This window comes from Globicephala melas, chromosome 15, assembly GCF_963455315.2.
Source record: "Globicephala melas chromosome 15, mGloMel1.2, whole genome shotgun sequence".
Taxonomy (NCBI): domain Eukaryota; kingdom Metazoa; phylum Chordata; class Mammalia; order Artiodactyla; family Delphinidae; genus Globicephala; species Globicephala melas.
In genome coordinates, this window is record NC_083328.1 from 17,432,929 (window position 1) to 17,452,460 (window position 19,532).

Consider the following 19,532-nt stretch of genomic DNA (forward strand, 5'->3'; position numbering starts at 1 on the left):
ATGAGATGGCACACCATGGTGGCTGGGAGCTCTGCAATCAGACCTGGATTCAAATCCTGGCTCCCGGACTTCCCAGCTGTGTGGCTCTAAGCTAAACCTCAACCTCTCTGGGCCTGCTCCCTTATCTGTAAAGTTGGGATAATAACCTGCTCGCTAGAGCTGTGACACAGTCAGCGTACGACACCAAGCAAATTGCTTGGCCCTAACTAGTTATTTTTATTGTAAATTATTATATTTTATTACAAAGAACTCTTGAAGACAAAAGGTCCAGAGGGCTAGTTCAGGTTCTGCCACTCACTGTGTGACGTTGGCAAGTCCCTTTTCCTCTCTAGAGCAGTTTCCCTCATCTGCAAACCGTGGGTGTGGGGTGGTGACTCAGGCAGCTAAAGGGATAGATTTGGGCTCAGCACAAAGGAGGCAGTTCTCACAAACATTAGGCTGCATGTGAGGTAGTGAGGTCCCCGTCACCTCTGTAATGTATTACGTAAGATGCCAGAGCAGGAAGGAACCTCAAACAGCCGAGCCCTTCATTTTGCAAGCGTGGCAGTCAGGGCGGCTACCCAGACACAGAGTGATCGCAGACAAAGGAGCTTAAGATCCCCTGCCTGCCTGTCTGAGGCCCACTCCATACACCGACCGCCCAGATGTTAAGCAGGGATCACCTACAAAGAGGCTGAGCAACGGCTCAGCTATGGGTCTGCCACTAGCTGTGTGACCTTGGCAAAGGGGCAGCTGCCAATCACAGCCCTGTCCACATCTCCACGTGCCCAAAGCTGCTCCAACACCGCTCCTCCCCCACCCCCCCAGCTCTCAATCGGAGGAATTTTTCCTGGAGCAGCTGGAAGTGCTGGGGAGTTGCCCCTGGCAGCAGCCCTCCACCAATGACAGATGGGAGTTGGTGGACAAACAGCTAGCTCCCCACCTCTAGGCATGCACTGTGCCTGGCTTGCCCAAGCTCCCCCGCGGCGTGAAGCACCTGTTGCCCGCGCTGGCACTCTGTGCGATACATTTTATTGCCTCCTGCCCTTCCCTGCCTCCTTTCCCCGCTCTCCAAGCAGGGCTTCCTGGGATCGTCACCTATTTCAACAAACTGCAGTTGGATCCTGGTCTCAGGGAAACCCAAGAAGACCGGAAGTTACTTAACCTCTTGGGTTGGTCTCAGTACCTCTGGATGGGAGGATTCTACGAGTTAATAGAGATAAAGCACTCGCAACAGTGACTGGCAGTATGTTTGTTTAATAAATGGGGTGGGGAGGGTGGGGAAGGAGGTAAAGAACCTTTATTTATACAAAACTCCATCCCCTCCCATTCTACCCTCCTCAGCAAACACGAACACCAGGTGATGAAACAGTTTTTGAGATGCACACAAACAATGCACATTACTCAACCTGAGGTCGGGGCCGAGGTGCAGGTGACGTGCCTGGTGTCGGCATCTTGGACGCCCAGCTCGCTGGATCAGGAGACCTGAGCCACTCCCTCTGAACCACCGATGCCAGCAACGGCACGCATGGGGGCACACACCGGCCCCAAGGTCACCAGGCATGCTTGTTCTGGGGATCCAGTGATTAACAGGAACCCCCAACCTTACAGCTGTGTGGGAAACTGGCAGCACGCCGTCACTGCTCGGTAATCACAATTTTTCATGTCCTCGTTAACTCCACTTGACTAAGCGTCCCTCCGCAGCTCAGGCTCTGCTGCCAGTGTCAACCTCTGTTAAATGAACAGGCGTCTCTGGGCAAATGACCACCCTTTCTGGACCTCAGTTTCCCAAGGCCTCCCAAGTCATTCTCCCATTGGCTTGGTTAGCTTCTAGGCTCAGCATCCGATCCAGTGAGATGGTGGCAGCTAACCCCAGGCCTGGGCAAGACACGAGTAACAGAGCAACTCGGTGGACAAAACACACCTTGAGCGTGACAGCGATAGTCCACTGGGGCAGCTGTGGACCCGTGAAATGACCAACAGCTCATTCACAAGCCAAGGCGCCCGGGAACCTCCTGGTGCCTCCACTCCCATGGGACGTGGCGAGCCCGGGCCAACGTTGGGAGCCGGGGACGGCCGGTCTCCGTAGCCCCAGTGTTGGACAACTTCACCACTTCATAGCAGGGTTCCCTGAGTCTTTCGGAACCCTGCCAGCCGGGCTGCCTTCTGGAGGGAGGCATTTCGCAGTCATGGGTAAGGCCCAGTCCTCGCTTGTAGACTCCAGCAAGAAGTGGGCACGCACCTAGGAAGCGTCCGTGCACGTGGGCCCTGGGGAGAGCATGGCCACCACCGTGGAGGTCTGGCTTGAGCTCTGAGCATTGTTGGGGGCAGTTTGGAAGAACAGGGGGGACTTACCCTCCTCTGAGACACCCAAGGGTGCTAGGGAGGCCGGAGAGTGGCTGGCCTCCAATGGAGCCCCACCGAGCTGGGTGTCCAGGGCCCTCAGGGGGCTCACCGGGGGTGAGGACCCGTCCCCACGGCAGCAGCCACAGCAGGGGCTGGCCTCGATGTGGGCCTTGCCACGTTCCTCCTGGCCGTGGCATTGCTTCAGGTGGCCACACAGGTGGCAGGTGAGGGCTGAGTAGACAATGCCATTGCCCAGGTCATCCCCGGGGGGGTCTGTGGTTGGCTCCGGGGATAGCAGGGCCTTCTGGCTGTCTTGTTCCTTGACCACTGGCTCCAAACCAGGGTACTCTGGGGTGCTGCCTGGGAGGAGTGAGTCCTGAGGGCTGTGAGGGGGTTCCACGTCCAGTCCAAAGGTGAACAGGGGGACGGGGACTGGGGCAGGGGCTCTGGGGCAGCCAGCAGTGAGGCTCTGGAAGGGCTTGTAGCCCCCCTCCCCACTGCTGGGCTCAAGCCCAGATGTCCCCGGGCAGCTAGCGGTGCCAGTGAGCACGCTGGAGAAGGCCTTGTAGCCAGCCTCTCCGCAAGGGCCAAAGCCCTCCAGCCCGCTGTCCCGGGCGCCGCCCTGCTTCACCGCCTGCACAAACTCCCGGTAGCCACTGCTGGGGGCCGAGGCGGGGCCCGGGGCTGCCCTGCACTGGAGGACGCTCTGGCGCAGGATCTGCTCCCACGTTTCTGGCTCAGGCTGGGGGGCGGCGGGGATGCTGGGGTCCACTTCCCCCAGGTGTTCGGCCAGCTGTGGGTCTGAGTCAAGCTCTCCAGGGCCTGAGGACTGGCTCAGGAAGGTGCTGAAGTTGCGGTAAGTGGGGTTGTCTGTGATGACGCCGGGCATCGCTGGGAAAGCCAGGCTGGCTGGGCTCTGGGTTGGAGGACTTGACTCTGGGTTCAAAGGCTCCTTGTCCTCAGACGATGCCTCCTGGGGCCCCACACTTGGGGACATGGCCCAGGGCCTCTGAACACTTGGATTTTCTAAAGGTGGAAGAAGGCAGGACTCCTCCAAGCCCTGTGGGCTAAAGCCCCCAACCTCGCCCCCGAGAAGGTCCAGGAACAGGCTCTCTGTCAGCCGGGCTGCGATGCCCTCCCTGCCCTCCTGGAAGCTGCCCCCGCTGCTGTCAGGTGATGGGCAGAAGCTCCCTTTATCTTCCTCCACTTCCTCTTCTTCATTCTCCACTTGGGCCTCAAACAGCTCCACGCACCGAACCAAGCTGATGCTCTCTGGCCAGAGGATTGTCTTGTTGACCTCCATGGGGTGCCATGCTACTTTTCCAGGACACTGGAAAGGCTCATTTCTAGCAGCCTTGGAGGAATCTTCATCCCTTTCCATGCCATGCTCCAGTAAACAGGGCAGAAGCTTGGCAAGACAAGTCTTCCAGTGTCTACAAGAGCAAAGTTCGATCAGGGTTCAGTTTCTCCACTTGAAAAATCTCCTATTCATCCTTCAAAGCCCAGCTCAAAATCACCCTGGACTGATGTTCAGACAGGCTGGGACCCAGGACCCTTTGCTGTAGTGCTACGATGCTTGCAAGTGGACAAACCTCACCTCCAGCAACAAAATACAAAGAAGCTATATGGGACTAAAAAAAACTGGCTGCAAGCGCAGTTGGGGCTTGTACAAAAGATACAGAAAGGCCAAAAAACGCAACTGCCACTTCTGAAGAGCCAGGAGCAAAACCAGGGTACTGCGCATGCCGCCTGCACTTCACACCGCCAGAGGGGTGGGCAGGACACCTAAGCCACCCCTCCGGCCCAATCCCTGGACACACCCCTACCCTCACCCCACATCAGGAACCAGCTCGCCTGCCCCCCTCGGGGAGTGGGCAAGAGAACCTGCTACTTGTTCTCCAACACCCCCCAGCCCCTCACCCACCCCGCCCCGCCCCATTGCAGCAGGGGCCCCAGTAGAGCCTTGCCTGAATTTCTTGTCTGGCATCTAGTCAATTTCTCTTGACTAGGGAAGGCCGAGAACCCTGGTGGGTGTCAATGTCTGCCTGTTGCAAACACACTTCCAGACTTTATAATCAATAATCTATCAGTCCACCCTCACTACTAGATTGGGAACTCCTTGAAGGCAGGGCCTGTGTCTTACTTTGGGATTTCTGGAGCCTGGCATATAATACAAACTCAATCTATTGAATAAGGAGAAGTCTTTGTCAGGGATGATGGTATTTAAAATACCTATCAGGGGTAGGATAGGGAGGGTGGGAGGGAGACGCAAGAGGGAGCGGATATGGGGATATATGTATACATATAGCTGATTCACTTTGTTATACAGCAGAAACTGATACAACATTGTAAAGCAATTATATTCCAATAAAGATGTTAAAAAATAAATAAAAATAAAATACCTATCAACACCATAGCATAAGTAAGGGCCAATTAGAATGGCTGGGGAGTCCTAGGGCTGGGGCAGCATCCTGGAGTCCCCTGCTGTGCTAGGTATAAACCCTTCAGTTATTGGATTGTGGGTAGGTTCAAGGGGCCCTGAGAGAGGGGTTAAGGAGGCCAGGTGGCATATTCAAGGGTCCAGGATAGTGGTATCTGCCCACCAGTATGCCACTATGTCAACAGTTTAACAAGTGGTACAGCTGCCCTGCTTGTTACCCCCATCAGGCTTGCTCAGGACAGACTGGGCATCCCAAGGGGGTTCAGTATGTACCTGACCCCCAGTGAAACTCAGGGGACTCAGCCAGCAGCTGACCTACCCAGACCACCCCTCCCCCTGCTATCCCTTGAAGTCTAGTGTCACAGGACAAGTGCTGAACAACAAGGAAGATAAGGCAGACTCTCAAGATGGGGCCCACCACCCCAATTCCATCCCCTTCCAAATCCACATAGGCGATGACCCAAGTTCATATACATACGGGCACTTGGCTGGTTCCTGGCCTTGGGACCGCTTCCCCCACAGTGACACCTAAAACATAGAGACAGCCAGTGACACAGAGCCGAGAGGCCTGCCGGCCCAGCCTATCGTCCAGCAATGCTCAGCACGTGTTTGCCGTGAGAAGACTTTGAGTCTTGACATCACACAGGTCTGAGGTCTGATCAGGTCACTCCCCCTCTCTGAGCCTCAGTTTTCTGAGAATTAAGGAGGCTGCACTATTAAGTTGCTGTGGCTGATGGCAAAAACGGCCACAGTCTCTGAAGCTCCTCCTATCCCTGAACCTGGCATGGCTGTGTGATTTGCTTTGACCAATAGCATGTGGTGGAAGTGATACTGTGCTAACTGGGTCAGCCTGCTGAAGGATGACAGACACATCCATGGCTTAGTAACCTCCATGGCCCCAGATGTGTCAGCCACCTGCCAGACCTGCGAGTGAGGCCACTGGTACAGGCCCAGCCAAACCCAGGATCCTTCCACCCCCACTGCTGAGCAGAGCCCAACTACAGACTTGCAGAAGCAAGAGCTACGTAAGTGGCTACTGTTTTAACTTTCTAAATTTTGGGATGATTTGTTACACAGCAAAATCTAACTGATACATAAACGACACTATGTGCAGGACGCTGTAATATACACTTCATGTGGATTGTCTTGGTGAATTCCAACACCAGCCCTGTTATAACCACTGCTATAACCCACACAAGAAAACTGAGGCTCAGAGAAGTTAAGCAACTTGTTAAGTCTAACCTGCAGGTAAGTGGCAGAGCCAGGGTTCAAAGCCAGTACCACTGGACTCCAGAGCCTGCTACAGGGTCCCTGGAGAATTGAGGACACTCAGACCTTCTGTTCTAGACGGGACCTGTATCCCCGCCTCCCCCTGTCCTAGAGAACCCTGATGGCACTAAGGCAAACCCCACCTGGCCATCGCATTGGGGAAGCTGACCCCACCCGTAGCTCAGGGGTGGCCACCTGGTTGGTCTCAAGTATTCCCACTCCTTACAAGTGAGTGGTTTAGGAAAGAGGCTGTGATGTAATTCAAGCCAATGAGAATGGAGAGATTTGCTAGTGTTTTGGGGGGCAGTTTCCTGCTCCTAAGAGGAATATACAGAAAGCCTGTCCCCTTCTCCCTCTCCTTTTGGCCTCCTGCTCTGGTACAGGTATCTTGCCAAGAGGTGACATGCCGATGACCTCAGGGATCATCTCCTCCCAAGGGAGGGAAAAAACCAACCCCAGAGGAACCCCTGTCTCCCACCCAGGCTGAAAGAACAGTCATGGGAGCCAAAGGGAAGGGAGTGAAAGCCTCTAGCTGCTGACTCAACCTACCCTGAAACCTTCCTGACTTCCCATGTGCAACCCCAGAAGCCAAGAAATATCCTGAACATCCCAGACATCTTGAGTCGTATTTCCCTGTACACGTAGTGCACAGCATCCTTACCAACCCCCTCTCCTACCTGAGAATCCTGGATGACAACAGCCACGAGGGGGCTGTGGGCTGGGTTGGGAATTTGGTCCCACCATTCTTTCTTAATCCTGAACAAGAAAAGGACAAGATGTTGGTCCCTGTATCACTAACAGGTTGACGTTCCTCCCATAAAAATTATCATAGTCACCAAGACTTATCAGGGGTCAGAGATCATGTCGATAGGTTTTTTGGCTGTCTCACCCTCACTCCGTGAAACAGGTTCTACTGCTAACCCCACTCTACCGATGAGAAGACTGAGGCCCAGGGAGGTGAAGTGACAGCTGGTGGGCAGAAGAGCCGGGTTTGGGCTCCAGCATCCTGCTACCCAGAGTGGAGTTCCTAATGTGGCCGCCTCTGCTCCAGAGGGAACAAGTTCCAGGGAATCAGGAGACACTCAAGCTGCAGAGAGAGAATTCTGGGTTTCCCCTTCAACAACCTTTACTCTGGAGCAGCTGAGGATAAGGTGCTGGGGAGAGGCCTGGGATGGCCTGAGAGGCTGAGGTATTCCTTCTCCTTTCCTGGGTCAGCCTGGAGCAATGGAGCGTCAGTGCTGGGAGGGAAGGTCCTCAGACACCCCCTGGATTAGCCTCCACCCACTCCACTCAGTCAGTTAACACACATTTATTGAGTACCTACTATGTACCACTCACTGTGCCAGGCCTCGGGGACACACAGTGAACAAGACAGGCAAAAACCCTGCAGAAATGATTATGTGACGTCATTCATTCCTGGTGATAAGTGCCAGGAATAAAAATAAAGAAGATAGGGACTAGAGAGGAATAGTGCGATCCAGGAAGGCCTCCCTGAGGAGGTGACTTCTGAGAGGCAACTGTAGGTGGAGGAGGAGTTGGTCTCGGTGATGCCTGGAAAAAGGGCTTTCCAGGCAGAGAGCACAGCGAGTGCAAAGCCTCCAAGGGAAGATCTTGCTTGGGGCGTTCAAAGAACAGCAAGGTTGGAGCACTGGAACACAGTGAGTAGGGGTAGGGAAGACAGATGATGGGGAAACTGAGGCTCAGAGAAGGAGAAAGTCCAGCCCAGGGGGGCTCAGAGGCATCAGCAACAGACGTGGAGAGGGGACCTTGCATTCCCTACACACCTACTGTGTGCCCGGCAGAGTACAGACCCTTGCTCACATCAATCCTCAACCATCGCCATCCTTAAGTGGTCAACTGGGGCCCGCTCGTCCCATTACAGAGGTGGGAGGACCGAGGCTCTGAGACTCCATGATTCCAAGGGCTCAAGCTCACTGGAAACAAGGCTCCTTCTGTCCCCCTACACCGAGTGATCGGGGAGTCCCTTAGGACTCTTGGGACTGATGAAATAGGGACCCAAGGCTGAACAGAGGCTCAGAAACGTGGTCACACAGCTACGAAGCAGCAAGGCTAGGATCTGAACCCAGGTCTGACTCTGCAGGACAATCATCGAGAATTCCTCTGTCTATTGCCACGTGCCTTCAAGGGTCTGGGCCATACCCTGGGCACGATCCATCTCACTTCTGCCAAAGGAAGGCCCTGCCCCCAGCTCCTTCCCTGGCCAGCTCCTTTCCCCTAGTCAGGTCTCAGCTCAAACACCTCGTCAGAGCGGCCCGCACTGGCCTCCTCATCCAAAACAGGCCCTGGAGCATTTCACCCCCTCGCCCTGGCATATCTCCTTCAGCGCAAGGATCACTATGGAAAACAGCCATGGTTACTTGGTGGCCTGGCATCTTGTGCCTCTCCAAGGACACAGGGTCCCTGTCGGTCTCAGTGCCTCGCACATAGTAGCTGCTCAATAAACATCTATCGTTGAATGAAAGGGCTGCAAGCTGACAGATCAGAGGGGAAATTCCCACCCACTCCACACCACAGGGGGCTGGCTTGGCAGCCTCCTGCACAGCTCAGGACTCACTTGATGATGCTGACATAGCAGGACAGGCAGACAGCCAGGATGACGACGCAGGAGATGCTGACGCCCAGCGGGAGGCGCTGCTCCAAGGTCGCCTCGTAGTCTGGAAGTGGAGGGAAGCCATGAGCTTGCGTCGCGCTGCGTCCAGCCTGGTCTCCATTTCCCAGAGCAGGAGACCGAGGCCTCGTGAAAGCATCCTCCAAGACTCTGCGTGAGCTGGCCGCTGCATCCCCTCCTACTCCCCTCTCTTGCACATGGAGCCCTCGCCACATCGGCCTCCTTGCTGTCCCCTGTTCCTCCAAATCTCGGGGCCACCTCAGGATCTTGAACGTGCTGCTTTCTCTTTTTTGAAATAAGTGAGGTCAAGGGCAGAGACTCTGGAGCTGGACGGGCCCAGTTCGAAGCCTGACTCTGTCATATACTAGCTGGCGACCCAGGACAAGCCCCTCACTCACTCTGTACCTTGGTTTCCTCTCTGTACAACGGGGTTAATAACTACTTAACTCATAGGGCTGTTCTGAGGATTGTACGATTTAATATACACTTGATGCCGTGCCCGCACGTCCATTCACACAGCTGGCCCCCTCTCCTTGCTCACTGTCAGGTCCCAAAAGTTCTCCCTCACACCCTCTCTACTGTTGCCTCCTCCCATCCCTTTCCCCTGCTTTATTTCCTTCCCAGAATTACTGTCCTCGGGATCTAGATCTCATTTATATTTTTGTTTACTTGTTTATTTTGTCTCCCCCTCTAGAATGTCAGTTCCACAAGAACAGGGATTTTTGCCTATTTTGTTCACCACTAGGCCAGCACGTAGTAGGAGCTCAAGAAATATCTGTGGAAATAATGAGTGTCCAGCACATGGTATCTGTCCCATACAAGTTATTTCCCTTCCCTTCTCCAGGTTAAAGGAAGAATCAAATCAATTTGACAAAACTTTCCTAAGCACTTACTGTGTGCTTGGCACCATGCTGGGCAATGGAGATATAGACACAGAGCAGATACTACCCATAGAGCTCACAGCCCGGAGTGGGAGACAGGTGGTCAAGAGGCATCCATGGAACAGGATAGGCGATGCTGAGAGGGGCGTGTGGTGGGTTGGGTTGAGGTACCTGCCAATCATCACTGTGCCCAGCACTTTGAAGAATCCTTCCTTCTCCCCATTGTACGGATGATGCCCGAGGCAGCCTCCACCACGCAACAGCTATCTCCCCTTCTTCTTTGCTAGGCTGCAATGTGCCCACCCTGAGGTTTGGGCCAATCATGGGCCAAAACTAGTCCCCTTTTCAGACATTTCAGTTCCCAGCCTCCCTTGCAGTTGGGAGAGGCCACGTGACAGTCCTGAACAATGAAAGGCAAGGGAAAGGCCACCAGGACTGGAAATGTTTTTGTTTCATGATAAAAGATGCACGGGATACACTCCTTGTGGCAGACTTCCATTTCCTTTGGGTCTTGGGCATGAGGGTATGTGCAGCAGACAACTTGGGGCCATGAGGTGACAAGGGTAAGGATAAAATGCTACCATGCTAGGGATGGCAGAGGGAAAGAAAAGACTCTGGGGTGATGTAACTGAGCGGCTGTATGAACCAGGAAGGTCCACTGGCAAGACTTCATTTTAGGGGAATTCCCTGGCAGCAGTCCAGTGATTAGGACTCTGCACTTCCACTGCAGGGGGCATGGGTTCGATCCCTGGTGGGGGAATTAAGATCCCACATGCTGCGTGGCCAAAAAAAATAAAATAAAGACTTCATTTTATGTAAGATAATTCAATACTCTTTTGCAAAAGTGTGATAAAGTCACAAAGAGTTGTTTGGAGGATGCCGCTACCAGGTGAGGGACTACATTTCCCAGAATCCCTTACAGCTATGTGTGGCCATGTGACCAGCTCCACCAATAGAGCTTGAGAGGAAGGGATGTGTGTCACTTCTGGGCTAAGACTTTTAAGAAGCAGGCGTGGTCTCCTCGCTCTCATTCCCTTTCTGCTGGCTGGATGCAGATGATGGCAGGTCCACAGAGCAGGGATTCTTAACTTGGGGTCCACAGACCTCCAACATGGTTGCCGTTAGGATTTAGGGGTCTGGGAACTTGGATGGGAAAGAAATGATATCTTTGTTTTCACTAACTTCTGAAACCTGGCATTTCCTCCCATTAGGAATAGAGGGAGCAAACCACAGTAATAGCAGCATTAGTTACTTAGCCCCCATCAGAAGTCACAGCTATTCTCAAATCACCTGACAGCTGCAGTAGCAGGAAATACCATTTATGTTCATCTACTTTGAAATTACAGTATTTATGACAACTACCACTAGATCCTGTTTTTAATGTGTTATTAAAGAAGCATGTATTCCTAGATAAGAAGTATATTTTAAAATCTTTTTATAATCGCATTTCAATAAAATTAGGTTTCCCTTGAAGGCCTATGTATTTTATTTTATACGTTGAAAAATATTATACTGGCTTGTGGTTGCCAAGGGGGGAAGGTGGGGAGGAGGGATGAATTGGGAGGTTGGGACTGGCATATGCACACTACTATATATAAAATAGATAATCAACAAGGACCTACTGTACAGCACAGGGAACTCTACTCAATACTCTGTAATAACCTACATGGGAAAAGAATCTGAAAAAGAATAGATATATGAATATGTATGACTACATCACTCTGCTGGACACCTGAAACTAACACAACGTTGTGAATCAACTATACTCTAAAATAAAATTAAAAATTAAAAAAAATAAAAATATTATTCTGAGATGAGGTCCACAGGCTTCACCAGACTGCCAAAGGGGTCCATGATACAGAAAGGCTGAGAATCTCTGTCCTAGAGAATGACGGAGCCACAGGGAGGAAAACCACCTACCAATCAGCAAAGTTCGTGTTGAATTGTTATGTGAGCAAGAAACATATTTCTACAGTGTTAAGCCACAGAACTCGTAGGTTTGTTACCGTAACCTACCCTACCCTGACCAGTACACCACATCAGTTGGTAATTCCGTCACTGCAATTAGAGCATCCTGTGATATGGAAACCAGATGTTTGGCTTGGGGAAGTCTCTGGCCACAGAATGAAAGTGGGGAACAGAGATGCTAACTGCTGGGAATTCCCTGGTGGCCTTGTGGTTAGGATTCCGGGCTTTCATTGCCGTGGCCCAGGTTCAATCCCTGGTTCCGTGTTCAGGGAACTGAGATCCTGCAAGCCACGTGGCGCGGCCGACTGCTCAGGACTCCCAGCAGGATACTCACAGTTCAGCCACTTGGCACTGGGGCTCCACTCACTCCAGGTGCTGTTGTAGCTCTGAGCCCAGGCCTTCACCTGGGCGCTGTAGGAAGCTCCAGACTTCAGGGTGCTGGCTGCAAAGCGGAGGGTGGGCCCCTTGTAGGTCACGTTATAAATTCTGAACTGGTAGAGGAAAGGGAGCCATTAGTGCACCGAGTCTGGGGGAGGGGGGTACCAGCTCCCACCCGGGCTGCTGTCCTTAGCTGACCCCACAATGTGTAAGAGCCACCAGCCTAGGTATTTGGTTATTCCTCCAATTTCAGGCCCTTGTTTGTCACTTCCACAATTGTGAACAGAATCGAGCAGGATGGGTCAGGGAATCAGCCCTTATCCTGACCCTCACTCCCACCCTGATCAGCCATTTTGACGTGACTGGGGCAAGTCGATGAACCTTTCTGAGTTTTAGTTTCCTCATCTGTACAATGAAGGTAAGAGTTCCTACTGCCACTTTCTGGCTGTGTGACCTTAGATAAGTAACATAATTTCTCTGGACCTTGATGTCTTCTTCTGCAACATGGCGATAATAAAAGTGCCTACCTCCCAGGGTTTCTGTGAGGATTAAGGGGGTTAACACAGGTAAGCACTTCGGACAGGGCCAGGCATGCGGGAGGCACGAGAGTGATCTTTCTGAGGCACAGACAGGGTCACTGTGTCCCTCTCTCTCCTTCAAGGGCCCTCTAGAGGCTCCAAAGTCAAGCCCAAACACAATGGCCCATCATCTCAGTCCCGCCCAACCTAGCCCCAACTGGGAAGGAAGGTTCAAGATCTGTTGTTAAGTGAAAAAGGTAACATGAAGATTAGTATGTGTTGTCTGTTGCCTTTCATGTTCAAAACATAGAGGGAGAAGGCATAGTGATGGTGGCAGACAGACTCATATGGCCCCGTGACCCCACCTTGTATCACGCCCTTGTGTAATCCCCTCTCCTTGCCTAAAGGGGCAGGGGGACCTAAGACTTGTTCCTAACCAACAGAATATGGTGAAGGTGATGGATACATAGGGACTACGTGGATGTGATTCCATTATGCAAGGCTGTAACTCCAACTTGCTAGGAGACTCTCTCCCCCTTGCTGGCTTTGAAAAGGCCACAAGGGAAGGAACTGCGGGCGGCCTCCCAACAAAGGTCAGCAAGAACCCGACGCTCTCAGTTCAAAGCCCACAAGAAACTGGATGCTGCCAATATCACAGGAGCTTGTAAGCAATCCCCTGGCCAACCCCTGTGTGTGCGGCCTTGTGAGACCCTAAGCAGAGGACCCAGCTGAGCCGTGCCCAGACTCCAGACCCCCAGAAACTCTGGGGCAATAAATATTTGCTGTTGAAAGCAGTCCTGGTTGCAGTAATATTATCATGTAATAATAAAAACTTCACGGTGATGAAGGAACACACACACATTTGCTCGTACAGGCATAAACTCTCTCTAGAAGGACACACATGCCTCCACACCCTCTGCCTGCTCTAGCCTGGCCTTCCCCTCCTGGCAAGAGATGGGGAGCAGTGGTCAACCTCTGGGAGAGGTACTGGAGATTGGGGTTAGGAGAGAAACATAGTTCCTTTCTAAGTCCTTCGGTAGCCTTTGAATTTTTTACTTCATGTGAATATTACTTTTATTTTTAAGACTTTAAAAAAATAAAAAATGAAGTAAAGTTTGGGTTCAGGATGGATTCTGACAGCACGACAGTGGCCTGAATCCTCTGCCTGGGCTTCTCCCCCAGTGGAGGGTCCATCCCTTCGCAGCCCCTCCTCCAATCCCCCACAGCCCCTTCCCAGCTCCTGGCAACACTACTCCTGCTGGCAGGTTGGAAGCACCTGGGGGCAACGGTCTGGTGTAAAGGGAGCCGAGGGGAGGTGTGCACAGCAAGGAAGCAAAGTCCTAACAGCTTGCTGGAGAAACTGGAGGGCAGCTGGAACTTTCCAGGGAAGCTGGGGACAGGGTGGAAGTGACAGGAGGAGACCAGGGCAGGGACAGAAGGACACTCTTACTGCCGGTGTTCCTTTCTTTCTAAATCGCAGTAAACAGGAAGCAGCAGCTGGATCTCGTTCACTGAAGGAATCACACACCTTAGAGAGGAGTAGGGAATTGGGAAATGGTTTACTAAGAAACAGAAAAAGAAATTGAGCTTCCGAGGAACTACTTGTGGTTGGTGTGTTTTTTAACAAAAAAGGCCAGGTGTTCGGGAGACCATTCTGAGAGAAAGATCTGGAAGAAGAGAACAGCACAGGTCCCTCAGTCCAAATCCTGGCTTCAAATCCCAGCTTGGCCATTTCCAGCTGTGGGACACTGGGCGAGTCATTCCACCTCTCCAAACCTCAGTGTCCTGGTCACTAAAATGGGTAGACAAACACCTTCCCACCTGCAGGGCTTTCCCAGTCATTAGTGATAATACACATTGAGCCTGGCACAGAGTAAGCACCCGCAACATTATCATGAACGTGGCATTCATGGCCCTCAGTAAGCTTGTGGCCTCATTTTCTGCCTTTTCACTGTACACACTCCCGCAGACCCATAATCCTCAGAGATGCCATGAATTTTCATGCCTCCAAGCCTTGGCTCATGTAGTTCCCTCTGCCTGGCCTACCATTCCCTAGCTAGAGAACTCCTACACATCCTTCACTGCCCAAGCCAAAACTCTAACTCCATTATAGAACCTCATCCAGAAATCATCCAGGACAATGAGCATCTCCATTTCCCAAATTCCACAGCGAGTTTCTAATATTTTTAGAATTGATGCCACCAGTCTGAGCCACAGGTGGTGTCTGCAATACTGTAGCAAACACAGCTGGGCACCCACCCAGCATCTACACAATTGGGGTCAGGTACCGAAAGCTCAGGGCAGGTAAGCCTCTGTCTCCAGTTCCAGGGTTAATTATCATTGGTCTAAACCAATCACGGCTATTTCATTCCCTAGCCTGTGACTGGTTAGAGAGGAGCATGTGACTATCTCTGGCCAATAACTAAAGAGGGGAATTCTTCAGGCCCGGTTCTGTCCCTGGAAAGGGAGAGATGGCGGAAGGGTGTCTCAGTAGATTCTGCCCCACCAGCAAGAGAAGCTGGACCTGGAATTCTGAGGCCTGAGGCAGCCCCGAGCACCTACATGACCATTAAGACATAGCCCAGGCACAATTCTGTCCGCTGGCTGGAGTCTGGTGCTGGGGCCTGAACCCAGCTGTGTTTCAGCCAGCCCAGTCTCTGTTTCCTCTTCCGCAGACCCTCCTTTGGGGAGCCACCCCTCCTTCATTTTCAGCCCATCTGGTTTGGGTGAGGCTGACCTGACCTGCTCCAGAGGTGGGCATGTGACTCAGCCCTGGCCAGTGAGAACACTGCACCAGCACCCCGTCTCCTGCCCACAGCCTGCGACAGGTTCAGAGAGTGGCATGTGATCCCAGGCAGATAACTGATCATTGGCCCCAGGACTTTTACTGGGACTATCTGGAGAGAAGAACTTTTCCCACTGCGGTTTTAAGATGCAGGCCTGGAGCTGCTAGTAGACGTATTGGCAGCTACATGAGGGAAGAGCCTGCCTAAAAGTGAAGCCAACATAGAATAAAGCAGGACCAAAGGATGGAGATTCCTGGAACCTGGATCCAGCCATGATAAGCAAATAACTGATATTCCTTTGGGCCCTATAGGTTGTACCCTTCTCTCCCCTCCAGGTTATGCCCTGAACGAAGCCTGCACAGGCCCAGGAACGGGAAGGGGATTTACTGACAAAACTGACCCTGTGTCTTTCCTCAGCGTCTGTGCCAACCACCTCTTCTCGACTGCTCTGAGAGCCTGGCTGCCCCACTCCTGCTTCTACACCACATCCTGGCCCAGTGCCAAGGAGGAAAACCACACCTGAGAGATATAAATCAACACCTGCCACGCCCCCGGCTTGGCCAGGAAGAGAAGAAGCAGGGACGGAAGCTGATGTGACAGCTCAAGATGTCAGGGGCCTGCTCCCCGGCAGCCGAAGCCAGGCCAGCCTGGGTCCCGGGACACGAGGGCATGGCTCCCAGCAGACCCTCAACAGTAACAGGCCAGGGCGCGGGAGGGAGAGTCAGATGGGATTTCCAAGGCCTGTGGCACTCAGGAGAAAAGGAGGATGACGTTGATGACAGGGGAGCCTGTCTGTGTCATATATTGCCTGCTCTCCACAGCCCTATGGGATGGGTACTCTTGTTATCGCCACGTTACAGATGGGGAAACTGAGGCACAAGGAGGTTCAGCAAAAACCTCAAGATCATGCAGCAGGTGGCAGGGCAGGTACTGGAACCCAGCTCTGTAGGACTCTGAGGCCCCTGGTATTCACATGGCATCCCTGCAATGGGAATATTTGAGGGGAAAACATGCGTGGTTGCAAATGGCCTCCACCCCCAGTTGCACCTAAAATAGTCAGGCCAAGCCACCCACTGTGTAGCCCCTGTGATTCTTTACTTCATCGTTTCCTACAAATCAGCTCTCCCTATTTTAAAAATATCAATACATTCGTTTTTTAAAAAAGGAACATCATAAAATAAAATAACAGAATAGAATAAGATAAAATAAAATGGAACCTCACTGCCACTGCTATGACTGGAAAGCAAGTTCGAAATGCCATGAGCATCTCATAAAGGAAACGCAATCAAAACCACGTAACGGCATGAAATTTCGGCTGAACTTGTTTTCTGGGGGAAGGCTCTGAGCCTGCAGCCTCTTCTCTTTGTTAAAGAGAAGGATTAGTAAACCGATCAGCTCAGCTGAGATGCCTCCCCTGACAGTCAGGGTCGGGCAGGAGCGCGGGCGTGGAGTGACCGTCTCACCCTGGGATTCGCTCATTTAAGTGTGTTTGGAGGTATCACCTAAAATCCCAAGTGTCCCGCCCCCTGGGAAACAAATGTGGTCCAGAGTCCTTCTTTATAGATGAGGAACAGTGCCCGGAAATAAACTCCCCTATGTGCACGCTGGGAATCAGGGGCCTGGAGCGGTGGAGGGCCTGGTCCTGGCATAGAGCCAGAGGAGAAGCTGGGGGTCCAGATCCCCAGGGTTTGCTGTCCAATCGCGGGTCACTTTCCCCATCTCCCACCCCAGAGCCTGAGTCTCGACCCGTCTGAGTCTCAAGAGGTCACAGAGAGACCCCACAGGGCGCCCACTCACATCCGTGGGGTCGTTCTCATTTGAGATGTTGATCAGGTAGGTGAGCTCGGAGTATAGGTGATTCTCAGGAGGGTACGGGTTGTTCCACGTCAGCAGCCACGTGCGGGAGATGTTGGCATGAACAGTGAGGTTTCTGGGCGCCAGGGGTTTCACTGCGGAGAAGTGGTGCCTGGTGAGGGGCTGGGCTGGGCGTCAGGAGGAGGCCCGGCCCGGCCTGCAGACCATTTAGATTTTCAGTCAACACCACCTCCGCAATACGTTGATGGGATACCACACAGATTTCGTCGTGGTGGAGAATTAAAACCCTGATACCGATTCTCACGTCGCTAAAATCCACTTTAGTGGTTGTTAACTACATTTCCACAGTGAGTGCAAAATGCATAAGCAAAGTAACCCAAACTTTGGCCTTTCTACCTTTATCCTTCACTCTATTGGCCATCTCCGTGCTCTGCATTATTATCTACCAAATATTTTTCTTTATTTTGATTCATGTGTTTTAAAACTTAGTCTCTTTTAAAGCAATCACATCCATGAGATCACAGGTATATTAGGAGCATTAAAATCAACACACACATGAAAACTCTTTCAATTCATGGATTCGTTCCTGGGTCAATTTAAATCACCCCCCCCCCACACCCTCCAACTCTGGGTATGAGTAAGCCCTTCCGGAATTGCTGATGGAGTGGTGACTACTGTGAGCTCTGTGAGAATACTGCCTCTGCTGTTGAGGAGCTGTGTGACCTGAGGGCAGGTTACTTGCCTTCTCTGAACTATGTACGGTGTTTTTCAATTGCAAAATAGGGATAATAACTGTCTTTTGGAAACTGAGGCTCAGAGAGGTAACATGACTTGCCCAAGATCATACAGCAATAAGTAGTGTTTTAAACTCCTGTCACTACACCCCGGCAAGCTCTTGGGGAATTCCTGCGGGAACTCTGGGTACCAGGATGAGGTCAGCCTCCCACGGTCTAGGCTGTCTGAAGAAGCAGCAGCTGAACAGTTGACAGAGGGCAGAAGGACGGTTCCCGGTTCAGTTTCTGATCTGCAGCAAACATGCCTTCCACCAAATATGCCTCATTCAGCACCCCGATCTGGGCACTTAAACACAGGGCGTTGAAATATCTGAACCGAAGGGGTCCTGACGTACTGCTGAGCCCAGCCCCATTTCAAAGATGGGAGGACTGAGGCCCAGAAAGGGGCCACAACCCCATCAGGGGTTGGAGGCTGCTTGAATGGCCCCCTCCCCCAAATGGAGGCTGCCTTCCGTGCCCTGGCGATGTGGGAACAACTGCAGCCCCGCCCTATGCTGCCCCGCCCTGCCCCGCCCTGCTCACCATGCTCACTGGGCTTGAAGGCGCTCTTCCACAGCAGCTGCTCCCCAGCCCACAGGTCCAGCTGGTAGGTGTCCGCACTGACCACGTTATCCATATGCATATGGCACACGCACACCGCGCCAGCTCTGTTCTCGGGGACACACGTGTGGTTTCTGCAGACACAGATGTTGCATTAGGCTGGTCATGTGACCCACGGGCATCCCAGGATACACCTCAAGGAACCACAGGCCCTTCCAGCTTCCTGGTCACCCTGCCTCAAGGACCAGATCTGGGAACTTGGGAGCAGAGTGGCCAGGATGCAATGGGGACAGGGGCCTGGGACCGCCTCCCTGCTGGCCACAGCCCCTCACCACACCCACCATGGACTCTTATCCGCCCCTGACCCCAGCCTTGGACCCTGAAAGCCAGCAAAAGGGAAGAACCCACAGCATGAAAGAATTTGTAACAACATGTGTCTGTTCCAGCACCCCTCTGGTAGCACAGTTTAGCCCAATACAGCGGACTGTGGCTTGGCAGGCACATACCCTGTGCCCCACAGCCTAATCCTAATGTGTCACCCAAAACAGCCAACCCCGTGTCTCATGGACTAGGCCAGGGGTCAGCAAACGTCTTCTGTAATGGGCCAGATGGTAAATATTTGGGGCTTTGAGGGCCATACTCTTGCTGTTCCAACTACACAACTCTGCTGATACAGCACAAAAAAGCCCCAGTCATAGACAATACGTAAACAAATGGGCATGGCTGTGTGTCAATAAAACTTTATTTACAGAAACAGGTGGTAGGCCAGATGTGGCCCATGGGCCATAGTTTGCAGATCCCTGGTCTAGGCCAATGTAGCACATACAGAAGCACAGCTGGTCCACCTTAGTATATCGTGGCATAACAGCTCTGTCAGTGTAGCCCACATCAGGTGTGCTGCATATCCCAATGTGCTCCATAACTGTGTGCCTCGTGTACTGGATCATGTCCTGGAGCACCACCTATACCAGTGGTCACCCCTGTGTACCATGGATTATCCCAGTGAACCACCTGGAAAAACATATCCCAAGTTCCATGGTCCACCAACCATGGCTGTGAACTCTACCGCTAACACTGTACCCCCAAACAATGGCCTAGCCCAGAGGTTCTCAAAGTGTGGTCTGGGATTCTACTGGGTCAAACTGGTTTCATAGTAATACTCTGACATTAGTTGCCATTTCCACTCTCC

At 52.4% G+C, this 19,532-nt stretch overlaps 1 protein-coding gene across 8 annotated transcripts in view; it reads right to left on the minus strand.

Annotated features, from left to right (window-relative positions):
• Nucleotides 1-776: 776 nt before the first annotated feature.
• IL4R (interleukin 4 receptor) overlaps nucleotides 777-19,532 on the minus strand; it is a 38,406-nt gene continuing 19,650 nt past the window's right edge. For 4 of the 8 annotated variants that reach the window (XM_030871561.3, XM_060285223.2, XM_060285222.2 and 1 more), the window contains 7 exons: nucleotides 18,326-18,477; nucleotides 16,992-17,143; nucleotides 11,847-12,003; nucleotides 8,610-8,709; nucleotides 6,712-6,790; nucleotides 5,244-5,293; nucleotides 777-3,758 (listed from right to left, as the gene is read on the minus strand). In XM_030871561.3, the coding sequence (XP_030727421.2) occupies nucleotides 2,222-3,758; nucleotides 5,244-5,293; nucleotides 6,712-6,790; nucleotides 8,610-8,709; nucleotides 11,847-12,003; nucleotides 16,992-17,143; nucleotides 18,326-18,477 (2,227 nt within the window). In that variant the 3' untranslated portion in view covers nucleotides 777-2,221. Of the gene's footprint in view, nucleotides 3,759-5,243; nucleotides 5,294-6,711; nucleotides 6,791-8,609; nucleotides 8,710-11,846; nucleotides 12,004-16,991; nucleotides 17,144-18,325; nucleotides 18,478-19,532 lie in introns of those variants that run through there. The other 4 variants (XM_030871566.3, XM_060285224.2, XM_030871564.3 and 1 more) reach the window with 2 other exon arrangements.